The 13,387-nt window shown below is 32.9% G+C and overlaps 1 protein-coding gene across 2 annotated transcripts; it reads right to left on the reverse strand.

Annotated features, from left to right (window-relative positions):
- Positions 1-8,530: 8,530 nt before the first annotated feature.
- On the reverse strand, positions 8,531-13,091 carry LOC112034260 (ceramide synthase 1 LOH3). 2 transcript variants are annotated; one of them, XM_024067073.2, is made up of 6 exons: positions 12,694-13,085; positions 11,131-11,360; positions 10,805-10,960; positions 10,352-10,537; positions 9,537-9,721; positions 8,531-8,583 (listed from the first exon to the last, which is right to left on the reverse strand). In XM_024067073.2, the coding sequence occupies exons 1-6, from the start codon at positions 12,829-12,831 to the stop codon at positions 8,552-8,554; spliced, it is 927 nt and encodes a 308-aa protein (XP_023922841.2). In that variant the 5' UTR covers positions 12,832-13,085; the 3' UTR covers positions 8,531-8,551. The 2 variants fall into 2 exon arrangements, with proteins under 2 accessions (XP_023922841.2, XP_065618294.1); XM_065762222.1 differs by lacking the exon at positions 10,805-10,960 and having other exon boundaries at positions 12,694-13,091.
- Positions 13,092-13,387: the final 296 nt, after the last annotated feature.

Below are 13,387 nucleotides of genomic sequence, written 5' to 3' on the forward strand. Positions count from 1 at the left end.
ATTGTGTAATGTCTAAAATACTCCCGCTATATTTTACATCCCTAAAATTTTTTTCACATATTTTGAGTTTTACATGATAGTAATTCTTGAAAAGTTAGAACGATGATATAAGGTATTTTATTTGTTATCTAAAGAACATTGATTTTCTATGTTTAAATTTTCGAAACTTATAATTTATCTAATGGAAAATTCGGTGACACGTGCCTTTTGTTATCTTTTTTTCTTTTCTTTTCTTAGCAAACTCAGTTGCTTGTTATTAGAAGATGATGATACTTATTATCATTCTTAGAAGTTTTTAGTGAATGGATGTATTTCCTTTAGCAAATAGGTACTAAAAAACTAATATAGTAAAAAATAGATATTTATATGTTAAATAGCTACCATAACTTTGTGTGTGATTAAAATTCTTATACAAATGAGATTAACTTTTTATGACATAATTATCAAAATTCTTAAAATTAATGTCTCTTTTGATTAATGTAAATCTCTATGTATTTTAAAAAACAAATGATTTATATCTTTGTTTTATGATATAAATAAAATCTAAAATTGATCTTAATCACTACTCTTATTCCACGGCAAACACATGCCTTGTGAGTGCTACCCTAATTAGTGTTGCATTAAAAGTCTGGAGGAAAACCAAAATTGCACTAAATTTCACACATGGTGACAAGTTGTTAATAGTAAATAATAAAATAGTGTTATTGGTAGGTCCATATGAGAATCAATAATAACATGTCAACTCAGCGGGTGTGAAATTTGTTGTTAAAACTCAAAATTGTTGTGTTTGTAGCATTGCTCTTTCTTTTAAAAGGAAAGGGCAACATATTTTTGGGTTTGGCTTAGGTCATTGCTCATTGGAATGGACATATTAAGACACGATGTTTAAAAATGGGCATGTGTTTGTATCGTGTCCCATCCAGTGAATTAGAGAAATAGATGAAAGCTCTGATTATAACTTTAAGAGAAAGTCTCAAAGTGTGGAAAATATTCATGGAAAATTTCACAATTCATTTGCTCTTGTATATGTGGTGAACCTCAATTGAGCTAAATTGTGTCAATGCCTCTCCATACTTTATTTTTAGAGTGAGAAAATTTGAGAATGCAACTTTTATACTACAATTCTGATGTGGGTAACTATAAGTGATGGGAAAAAAAAGGATAGGTCAATGTGAAAGTGATAGGTAACCACTCACACAATCTTCCATTTCGGAGTTGTCTCACAAAAGTTGTGCTCGTAAAAGAACTCTTGAGATGCGAAACCAAAATGTGTGTTAGGTTATAAAGATTTAGGAATTTATGTATTTAGAACTCTAATGTGTAATGTTAGCAAACCATGATCAACACAAGTTGTTTAGTCTTGTTTAGACTTGCTCAAAGTTGTGTCTTTTCTGTAAAGTTGGAATTGACCTGATGCAGAAGTTACTATGTATTTCGGTTTGGCTCGATTGATTGAAGCTTAGGCTCGATCAATCGAAAATCGGGCAGAATGCATTTTTCTGCAGAATTTCAACTCAGCCCTATCTCATTAAAACGTTTAGGGTTTTATGTTTTGCCCTAGGTATATAAGACAAATCCTAGCCATGTTTTAGAAGTTGCTCATATTGTGGTTTGTGTAAATCTCTTGTGAAATCTGTGAGGAGTTTTCCTTTACACAAGTTTAGGATTATCAAGAAGGAGATTCGTTCAAGAACTTGATGATCATTCAGTTGCTGCCATAAGAGTTTAAAGATACACAAGTGGGAGTGCTTGTACTAGCTGGAGAATCTAAGAAAGAAGGAGTCCATGGTCTCGGAGCTTGCACATGGTCATGTCAGTGAGTTTCTATTGGTGGACAGCAATATAATGTTAGTGGTCTAAATTCTATTGTAAAACTTCAATTCTTTCTATAGTGGATTCAAGTTTACCTTGAGAATAATTAAGTTAAATCCTCCCCTGGTTTTTTTACCAATTTGGTTTTCCTGGGTCATCATATTATTGTGTTATTTACTTTTCTGCTGCTATACATAATATGATTGTTTGATTGTGCTAATCTAGATTTGGAATTTGGACTAAGTAATAACTTGTCTTATTAACTAAGTTAATCCAATTGTGTTTTAAGGGGTCTAAAAACATACAAGTGGTATCAGAGCAGGTAGCTCTTTTGTTTTAGATCTTTTGATTTAAGAACTGATCCTTGACCCCTGTTGTCATGGAACACGGACACTCTCTAGTTATTCCTCCTCACTTTGATGGGAATGATTATGCTTATTGGAAAGTAAGGATGAAAGTATTCTTGAAATCTATTGATGAGAGAGTCTAGAACTCCGTTGAGTACGGATGAGAGAAGCCCACTACTCCCATGAGTGAATGGCAAATTTCTCAAAAAGAAGCAGCTGCGTTCAATAGCAAAGCTATGAATGCTATCTTTAATGCTGTTTCTATGGAGGAATTTAAGAGAATTTTTAATATTGAGGTTGCTCACATTGCTTGGAAAATCTTCCAAATTGTGCATGAAGGCACAAAGGCTGTCAAAATAAATAAGTTACAGTAATTAACTTATAGATTTAAGAGCATTAAGATGTCTGATAATGAATCTTTTGATGAATATTATGCTAAACTTAATGACATTGTTAATTCTGCATACAACTTGGGTGAAATCTATGACCAACCTAAAATTGTTAGGAAAATTCTTAGATCTTTAACTGAAGATTTTAGACCCAAAGTAACTGCCATAACTGAAAGTAAAGATGTGAATTCCATTCCTGTTGATGAACTTGTAGGATCTCTTCAGTTCTATGAGTTAGACCTACCTAAAACTAGCAAATCCAAGCCAATGACTCTTAAGTCAGTTGATGATATTGAGGTTGGTGGATTTGATGATGAGCTCTCTGCTACCGAGATTGCTTACCTTGTCAAGAATTTTAGAAACTTTCTTAGGAATAGTAACAGAAAGGCAAGAGGTACGAACACTGCTGAACCTAGAAACTTTAGGAAGAATGATCCCACTAAGGTTAACAACAATGAAAAACCTAGAGAAAAAGTTGGTCAATCTTCTAGTAATTATATGGGTTCTTAGTGTTTTGGATAGCAAGGTAATGGTCACATGAAATTTGAATGTCCTACATACTTGAGGTCTAAGGGTAAGGTTATAGCTGTAACCCTTAGTGATAATGAAGTTTCTGATGATGAGTCTAGATGTGACGAGAATGGAAACTTCATTACTTTCACTTCTACTGCTATAATCAATGAAAGTGTGTCTATTGAAGAGAATCTATTTGATGGGGAACTCTCTAAGGATGCAGATCTTCAAGAAGCCTATAATAAATTTTGCAAAGTTGCTGCAAAGGATGCTATGAATGTTGAATTTGGTTTGAAGAAAATTGCATCTCTTGAGCTTGATAAGAAAAATGTGCTTGTTAAACTGTTTGATGCTAATGAACTTTTGAACAATGTGAAAACTGAAAATATGTTTTTGCTTGACAAAGTTAAGAATTTAAAACTTGATTTATCTGTTGCTAGATCTACTAGTTCTAAACTTAATCATATGCTGAGTGTTCAAAAGGCTCCTTCTGACAAATTCGGATTAGGTTTTGTTGAAAGCATCTTTGTGTCTGCACCCAATTCCACAAACTTTGTTCCTTTTTCTTCCTCTGAACCCCTTGTTAGTGAGGTTGTGAGTGAGACTGCTAAACTTGTAGAGGTCACACCTCCTAGGAAGATTAAGGTTGATCTGAAAGAGTCTAAATCTAAGGAGTCTATCCTTTCTAAGGACAAGATGCATGGTAAGCTTGTTTGGGTTTGTCATTTTTGTGGAAAGTTTGGATACATTCGTCCAAACTGTTACAAGTTGCAAGCTGCTAAGCGAGCAAATAAGCCGAAAGTGTTTATGCCTCAAGCACAAGATCCTATGGCACTTATTGGTGAATTAGTAAAGGCTCTCAACCTCTATTCCAATCTTGGAGTTGGAAATCACTCTAATGTGAATAAGAACTCCAATGTTCAAGGTGCATCTAAAAAGTTTTAGATGCAAAAGACTCGATCTAATTGAGTCTTTCTGACATGGTCCCTATGCTTCATTGCTCTATCCTTTGTGATCATTGTTCTTTGGTTTTTGTTCTTCTTTTTGTTTCTAGGATTTGCATTGCATGACATTCATGCATTTCATTCTAGGACTGTTTTTTTGTTTCTTCTTTTCAAATAAAAATAAATAAGTAAAAAAAGGGAAAAGGAAGCAAGTCGTGTTTTGTATTTATTCTCTTAATTTTTGAAAACAAGGTTGGTCAATTTATTTTCACATAACATGTCTTTATACCTTGTTTAGATTTGATGAGCTTATTTATTGCACTTTACTAGTTGAAACTTTGTAGTGCATGATGTGTGGGAAAGATGTTTATGGTTTTTGATCACTTTATCTTGATCTTGAAGTTACATGTCTTTAACTGTCGGACTTGAATCTTTTGAGAAAGGCATAAATAACCATCTCACCACTGTTCATTAGCCAATCATGAATACCTTAGTGCATATCGTAAGATTTTGTGCCCGAGAAAGTATAGTACATGCACAAAAAGAACATAAAGTGTAGCCTTGGTTTAAATGCTTAAAATTGGTATGTACATTATTGGACTTAAAGCTAAATCAAATAATTAAAATTGGTGTGTACATTATCCTGGCTATTTTAATAAGTTTCTGAACAACTAAAATTGGTGTGTACAATATGAGGCAAATTCAAGAAACTTACATAATTGCAAACTTATGATCTAGGAGACGTAGGAGTTATATGATGTAACTCTTTAGGTGATAGTCTCTTTCAAATTCTATGTGATGAATTTTGTAGATTTTGTGTTTGATTTCTATTCATATATCACCTCACATATATCTCAAACTTTTACTAGTTGCACACACTACACAAGTTACTATTTGCTAAACTTTGTATATGTTATTGTATGTGTTTTTGGTTTGACCAACCAAGTTTGAAAATTCCTTTTTTTTTTTTTTTTTTATGTATTTCGTTTGGCTCGATTGATTGAAGCTTAGGCTCGATCAATCGAAAATCGGGCAGAATGCATTTTTCTGCAGAATTTCAACTCAGCCCTATCTCATTAAAACGTTTAGGGTTTTATGTTTTGCCCTAGGTATATAAGACAAATCCTAGCCATGTTTTAGAAGTTGCTCATATTGTGGTTTGTGTAAATCTCTTGTGAAATCTGTGAGGAGTTTTCCTTTACACAAGTTTAGGATTATCAAGAAGGAGATTCGTTCAAGAACTTGATGATCATTCAGTTGCTGCCATAAGAGTTTAAAGATACACAAGTGGGAGTGCTTGTACTAGCTGGAGAATCTAAGAAAGAAGGAGTCCATGGTCTCGGAGCTTGCACATGGTCATGTCAGTGAGTTTCTATTGGTGGACAGCAATATAATGTTAGTGGTCTAAATTCTATTGTAAAACTTCAATTCTTTCTATAGTGGATTCAAGTTTACTTGAGAATATTAGTTAAATACTTCCCGAGTTTTTTTACCTTTGGTTTTCCTGGGTCATCATATATTGTGTTATTTACTTTTCTCTGCTATCATGATATGATTGTTTGATTGTTAATCTAATTTGGAATTTGGACTAAGTAATAACTTAGCTTTTAACTAGTTAATCCAATTGTGTTTTAAGGGGTTAAAAACATACAAGTGGTATCAGAGCAGGTAGCTCTTTTGTTTTAGATCTTTTGATTTAGAACTGATCCTTGACCCCTGTTGTCATGGAACACGGACACTCTCTAGTTATTCCTCCTCACTTTGATGGGAATGATTATGCTTATTGGAAAGTAAGGATGAAAGTATTCTTGAAATCTATTGATGAGAGAGTCTAGAACTCCGTTGAGTACGGATGAGAGAAGCCCCTACTCCCATGAGTGAATGGCAAATTTCTCAAAAGAAGCAGCTGCGTTCAATAGCAAAGCTATGAATGCTATCTTTAATGCTGTTTCTATGGAGGAATTTAAGAGAATTTTTAATATTGAGGTTGCTCACATTGCTTGGAAAATCTTAAAAAAACAAAAACAAAAACTTAGGATAAAAACATTTTTCATGCTTTATGTTTGGGGTAGTTTACAATTCCTTCTTAAACTTTAAAATCAAGCAATTTTTCTCTTAATATCTTGGAAAAGAGCAAATATGTCATATTATTATTAAACTCTAATGAAAGCTTATTATTTTAAAAATATTTTATTGTGTAATGTCTAAAATACTCCCACTATATTTTACATCCCTAAAATTTTTTTCACGTATTTTGAGTTTTAGATGGTAGTAATGCTTGAAAAGTTAAAATGATGATATAAGGTATTTTATTTGTTATCTAAAGAACATTGATTTTCTATGTTTAAATTTTCGAAACTTATAATTTTTCTAATGGAAAATTCAATGACACATGCCTTTTGTTATCTTTTTTTCTTTTCTTTTTTTAGCAAACTCAGTTGCTTATTATTAGAAGATGATGATACTTATTATCATTCTTAGAAGTTTTTAGTGAACGGATGTATGGCCTTTAGCAAATAGGTACTAAAAAACTATTATAGTAAAAAATAGATATTTATATGTTAAATAGCTATCATAACTATGTGTGTGATTAAAATTTTTATACATGTGAGATTAACTTTTTATGACATAATTATCAAAATTCTTAAAATTAATGTCTCTTTTGATTAATGTAAACCTCTATGTATTTTAAAAAACAAATGATTTATATCTTTGTTTTATGATATAAATAAAATCTAAAATTGATCTTAATTACTACTCTTATTCCACGGCAAACACATGCCTTGTGCGTGCTACCCTAATTAGTGTTACATTAAAAGTCTGGAGGAAAACCAAAATTGCACTAAATTTCACACATGGTGACAAGTTGTTAATAGTAAATAATAAAATAGTGTTATTGGTAGGTCCATATGAGAATCAATAATAACATGTCAACTAGAAGGTGTGAAATTTGTTGTTAAAACTCAAAATTGTTGTGTTTGTAACATTGCTCTTTCTTTTAAAAGGAAAGGGCAACATATTTTTGGGTTTGGCTTAGGTCATTGCTCATTGGAATGGACATATTAAGACACGATGTTTAAAAATGAGCATGTGTTTGTATCGTGTCCCATCCAGTGCATTAGAGAAATAGATGAAAGCTCTGACTATAACTTTAAGAGAAAGTCTCAAAGTGTAGAAAATATTCATGGAAAATTTCACAATTCATTTGCTCTTGTATATGTGGTGAACCTCAATTAAGCTAAATTGTGTCACTGCCTCTCCATACTTTATTTTTAGGGTGAAATATGTGGTGAACCTCAATTAAGCTAAATTGTGTCACTGCCTCTCCATACTTTATTTTTAGGGTGAGAAAATTTGAGAACGCAACTTTTATACCACAACCCTGATGTGGGTAACTATAAGTGATGGAAAAAAAAAGGATAGGTCAATGTGAAAGTGATAGGAAACCACTCACACAATCTTGCATTTCAGAGTTGTCTCACAGAAGTTGTGCTCCTAAAAGAACTCTTGAGATGCGAAACCAAAATGTGTGTTAGGTTCGAAAGATTTAGGAATTTATGTATTTAGAACTCTAATGTGTAATGTTGGCAAACCATGATCAACACAGGTTATTTAGTCTTGTTTAGACTTGCTCAAAATTGTGTCTTTTATGTAAAGTTGGAATTGAGCTGATGCAGAAGTTACTTTGAATTGTGCTGATGCAGAAGTTTACTTTGAGGATAGTTAGGTTAAATACTTCCCGAGTTTTTTTACCGGTTTTGTTTTCTTAGGTCATCATATCATTATGTTATTTACTTTTTCGTTGCTATGCATGATATGATTGTTTGATTGTTATAACCTAAATCTGGAATTTAGACTAAGTAATAACTTAGCTTGTTAACTATGTTAATCCAATTGTGTTTTAAGGGGTTTAAAAACATACAATGTGCATTAGATAGCCTGAAAAGTAGAACTATGATGCTGAATGAGGCAAAACTTGTGTCCCATTAAACATATCTTGTGTCTCATTTAATTCATAAGCATTTTGTAATCAAATTGATAATATTTTTAACATTCTCTTTTGATATGTTTATTATTCACACTAGAATTTACCTATAGTCCTTAGAATTAGTATCATCCACGAATGCTAGGGACCAAACTACTTGCTCATGATGAGGTCATTTGAAGAACTCTCATCACATGCCGCATAGCAGCATCAGGAGGTCTGGTCACACATATACAAAAACATTCTCAGCCTGACAACATTAAAAATGATAATCAGTTCTTATATACAGGCTTCAAATCTCCTTCCATCATCAATGTTGTCTAAAATACTACTTAGTTTCCTATCAACAGTAAGCCGGCTGAAACCCATATAATTTAGCTTGTCAAGAATATTTTGAATATAGGATGGTTGAATTTTACAGTTTAGTTACTGCCTAACCTAGAAAAAGAATTTTCCTTGAAAGTAACCAAAAAAGAAAAGGAAGAGGGGGGTTAAATCATGCTGAAGCAAGGAAACTATCATTGCAAAAAGCCCTTGGTGTTCTTCAATATTTCTTGATTGTCAATCATTGTGTTCAGTATCACTTTCAGAATCTGCAGAAAACAAAGCAATCCAAGATTGCATAACTTAGGTGACAGCTATAAAGCATATTTCTTCCTATCCCATATCACATCCTTATTACAACTAGCTTTGTGATGGCCATTTTGAAAACATATGAAAACAACTGCAACTTCAATGCAATGAATACTTGCACAATTTCTCTTGGGACAATTAAACAATTTTGAAATATGATACCAGCTCTAAGTAATATTATGGTGAAGACATGACTAACATCTCTCATGGAATTGTGTATTAGATTGTAAAATAATACCAGCCAATATATTGAAATCAAAATTACCATACACAAACTGGTCTGTCATAGGACTGCAATGGTCAGAATGATACTGTATTATTCACTAGCAGCAAACAGGGCAATGCATATTCTTAATTATAGCTTTTCCAAGACTTTGGACAATTTCAAATTTAATTCAATAAAATTTCTGAGCAAGATAAGATTTTTAAAGAAAATCACTAACCATGAAAGTGTGGCAAATTACATATTAGGCCTAAAATAAAACACCCATTATAACCTTGGTATGTCTAGGTTTTTAAGTAAAACATGATTAAAACCAAACAAAAATCTAAATCCCTTGGGCCTAAAAAAATTTTGAAAAAAAAAACCAACTTAGTGTAAAAAATATTTCTCATTGCTAATCAACCTATTGCTATGGATACAATGAAACTACATAGATTACTATCTCCTTTTATTTCAATTTTTATTTTATTACTCTCTTTAATTGATATGGGTAACAATAATATATAGTGTAATGCACATAGCACACTGTATGCAAGTATTATGACAATGATTCTGCCCCATAGCCCATCTTAAATTAAATAAGTCTTATGCACATTTATAGTTTCTCCCCCCACCCCCCCTTTTACCACAGTAGATGCTTGTGCAGGTGTCTATGTGCAAGTAACAAATCCACTAAATTATGCCCCTTACCAGATCTAACATCATCACTGATCTGCCCTCTTGCATGAATTTGATTCACCAGCATTACAACCATCAACTTCCACCAATAGATATGAAGAATGAGCAAGCATAACAGAAGAGTATTAAACAAATAATAATATATAGTTCCATCAATCTTGTGCTTCTCCATGTCCAAGGTCAAAAGAACTTCATAGCTGCCAGAGAGAAATGAAACAGTTAACCTCTTTAGGGTGAATAATCAAAAGCGGGACAGTACAGTTGTTCATATGTTCAGAATAGAAAAACATATAGAAGGAAACACTGTTTACTACAGTCAAACAGATGATGAACTGCACTTTTCATAAATGTGACACTAAGAAATTCTAGTAGGAAAAGGCCACATCTAAAACTATAATCAAACTTAATGCAGAATGGATAAATTCTTTGATGAGAGAAGCACAACTCTGAAATTCATAGGAGAGAGATCTACATTGCAGAAAACTGAAAGAGCAAGTAGAGTTGGAACCGATAAGAAAAAAACACATTGGGACTCTCTTAAAAAAAAAACTACTAAAAGAAAAATGCACCTAGAGTCATCTTGTACTGAAAAAAATAAAGGAGTGATCCTCAAATTCCTTACGGAAAAAAGGTGCTAAGTTACTCAAGATGATAATTGGTTTTACTCTTGACCATGCATCTGTATATGTAGTGTGCCCCCCACCACACCCCCCCCCCCTCCCCCCACCACAAACACACACACACACACACACACACACACACACACACAAATTTATGATTTCTTATCAATATATAAACTTGTTGTTCATGCTAAATGTAAAAGTCACCTAGTGCTCCAAATTATCCAGAATGGGTAGTAGATAAGACGGAGTACAGTCCACGATAAAACAAAAATAACGAAACAAATGCTTGCTATCCCCTCAAAGCCACTATATTTTGACATCTTTGCAACTTCCAGAATCACATCACTTCCTTCATGGACAGCTAAAATAACTGAACCAACGCGAGCAAACCTGCAGGTGGCAAAAGCAGAGTAGATGAGCTACAGAAGACACAGTGCATCTTGTTAATCTAAATTTAGGAAATGTTTATATGCAAAATCATCAGCTGAAGAGCATGACCAACATTTAATGATTCCTTTTAGCATGAAAAGACGAAGATGAGGCTTTGCAGACGGCCATCAATCATTCCTTTTCATATGCAATCAGGATTTGCACACAATTCCTCTTAAAATAACAAAATGAAAAATCAAGCTAAAAGCTGAAGCCCTCTAAACGTACTTAAATATGTATGACAATGTGATTAATATAACAGTTGCTACATGATGAGCCATGGATACCAAAAAGTCTGAACGTCTTGTTTCCCAAAAGACCAAAGCAATGGTGGAGTACAAATAAAATCCGGCGGAATACATGTACAATCCCTTCAATTTTAATCTGTCAATCAGAGCAAGAGGGATTAATTATGTGGTTATGCCTAGACATATGAGATGCAAATAATTATCATCAAGCAAAATTACATGAAAGATCAAACATTAAATTAAGCCAATTCTACAACTTGACTTTGACATTGATAAATGCCCTGTATGATGAGTGTGGAAAGTTACTTAATTTTCTGATCTGGCCAGACCTGATCTCCAGGTCCTACCCAAAAGGATTTGGTATTAGTGAACCAGGGCTCATCATAGGTGACAGAAAGAGCAATAAGCTCGGCAGAAAGAAAATAAACACATTTCCATGCTGACTCTTTGAATTTATTGACTTTCTTCCTCGTATCATGTGTTGAGACGTCCAATACGGCGTGCTTCTTTCCCAAAATCAATTGTCTAGCTAAATTCTGCAACAAGCAAAACATCTGGTTCAAACTAAGCTAACAATTTTAATAAACAAGAGCCTATAAAGTGACTTTTTGAAAGAAAAAAAAAGTGCAGAAAGGAAACTCAATAATGTTTCTGAAGGGCAAATGAACTTCAGACTTTAGTTGTCACACATTAGAAGGGACCATTGACTACAACTGAAAATAATAAAGACCACAGTATTCTTGCCAAATGAATGATAGTCAGGAAAAGCTCAGATGGTCAGATTTGCATTCCATAAATTTCAATTGTTCAACCAAGTAAGAGCTGACAGTGGTTCTAACAAAAGGAGTTTTTGCATCTTGATTGGCTGTATTTACAACCATATAGGCATGATAGCATCTTTGCACCAGTTTGAAGGGAAGCGAGGAGTGCAATTGTTTGTTCATTCTAACATTTGCATTGTGTGCATACTTTAAAAATATCATTTTTTTTTTCTTACTTTCTAATAAAGAATCTAATTGCACTTACACGTTTACACTGCACTTGATGAATTCTTGATACAAAACTTTTCCACATATCTTTAAACATAAATGTAGCACTACAATTTCTACAGTAACGTTGATTTTTTATTTCACTCATTGAAGATAGCAGACAATTGATACCATATAAAATAAAAGGTAAGATAGATCACATGAAAACATAGAAAAGTAATTCTTCTACTGAGATTGACCACAATCATTATCTAAAAAATGACTGCTAAATACTACAAATCAGTTAAAAAAGGAGCTCACACTAGAGCCAATTCTCCAACATATTCACAAAAGATGTTACATCTTCATTCTTCTTAACATAAAAGCAAGTACTATATGTGATCCTCTCCATTTTCAAGGTTTTTCATTTCATCCATTTCATGCTTCAGATTAAAATTTTACGAATCTAAACGCGTATTAAATGACATGGCAGCATTTACACAATTAGATCCAGAACATAAAATCAGAACCGTAAAATTGACTAAATCAAACCGAATTTTTTAAAATAGAGAGAATCCTATTCCTTCACATATTGACCAATGTACTTTGTTTGTATAATTTACAGTATCTACATGTAGGAGGGTAGGTGAGCGCGTGTGTATACTATTTGATACGTGGGGCGAGCTGATTGACCGGTGAGAATAACGTCCAGCTAGTAGAAATGATCAAATCTGAACAATTAGTATCGAACTGAACCTTGACAGTACTCACATGATGACAGTAACAAAACAACAACACTTTTTTTTTTTTGAAAAGAAAAACAAACAAAATCTTAGGATGGGATAGTACTAAAAAAAAAAAAGGATTAAGCATAGAGACAAAAGCTGGTAAAGAATTTTACCTCAAAAACATATCTGTCAAGAAAAAGTCGAAGTGAAGGGAAGAAGAGAGCAAAGAGAGGAACGAGAACCAAGTCTTTGGGCATTGGGTATGATTCCTGTTCCCAATCGATCGAACTTGTGGCCTTCAACACACCCATTTGAGTGTTTATTTTTTTGGAAGGGAATTGAAGAGTTTTGGTGGCAGAGATCGAAGACTAGAAATGGCAAATGTTGTTGTAACCCAACTGAGTTTGTGTGCTCATAAAAAAATACAGAGAGCATTTATAGCTAGATTGACTTGGATAACAGAAAGTTCAAAGTTGATGTTGACTCCAACTTTCTGACTGTTGCCGTAATGGATGGGCATTGGGATCATGTAATTTTGGGCAAAATTACATCGTAAATTTCAGAATGAGTTGCTACGTTTATCGGATTGAGATGAGGCACAATTCCTCATATTTTTCTCACACAAATTTTTACTTCTTTCATTTCTTTTTCTTTTTTTTTTTTTTTTTTTTTTTTTTTACAATAAATTTCAAACCTATCACAAGTTAATAATAATAATAATAATAATAATAATAATAATAATAGTAGTAGTAGGTGAAATTAAGAGGAATTTAAATTAAAATTTTAAATTAGAGTTTTAATTTTGCGCCATGTGTCTTAAATTATTTATTCTTAAAGATTTTTATTTTTTAATTTTAGAATCAAATG

The sequence above is a fragment of the Quercus suber genome, unplaced genomic scaffold (genome assembly GCF_002906115.3).
Source record: "Quercus suber isolate HL8 unplaced genomic scaffold, Cork oak 2.0 scaffold_448, whole genome shotgun sequence".
Lineage (NCBI taxonomy): Eukaryota > Viridiplantae > Streptophyta > Magnoliopsida > Fagales > Fagaceae > Quercus > Quercus suber.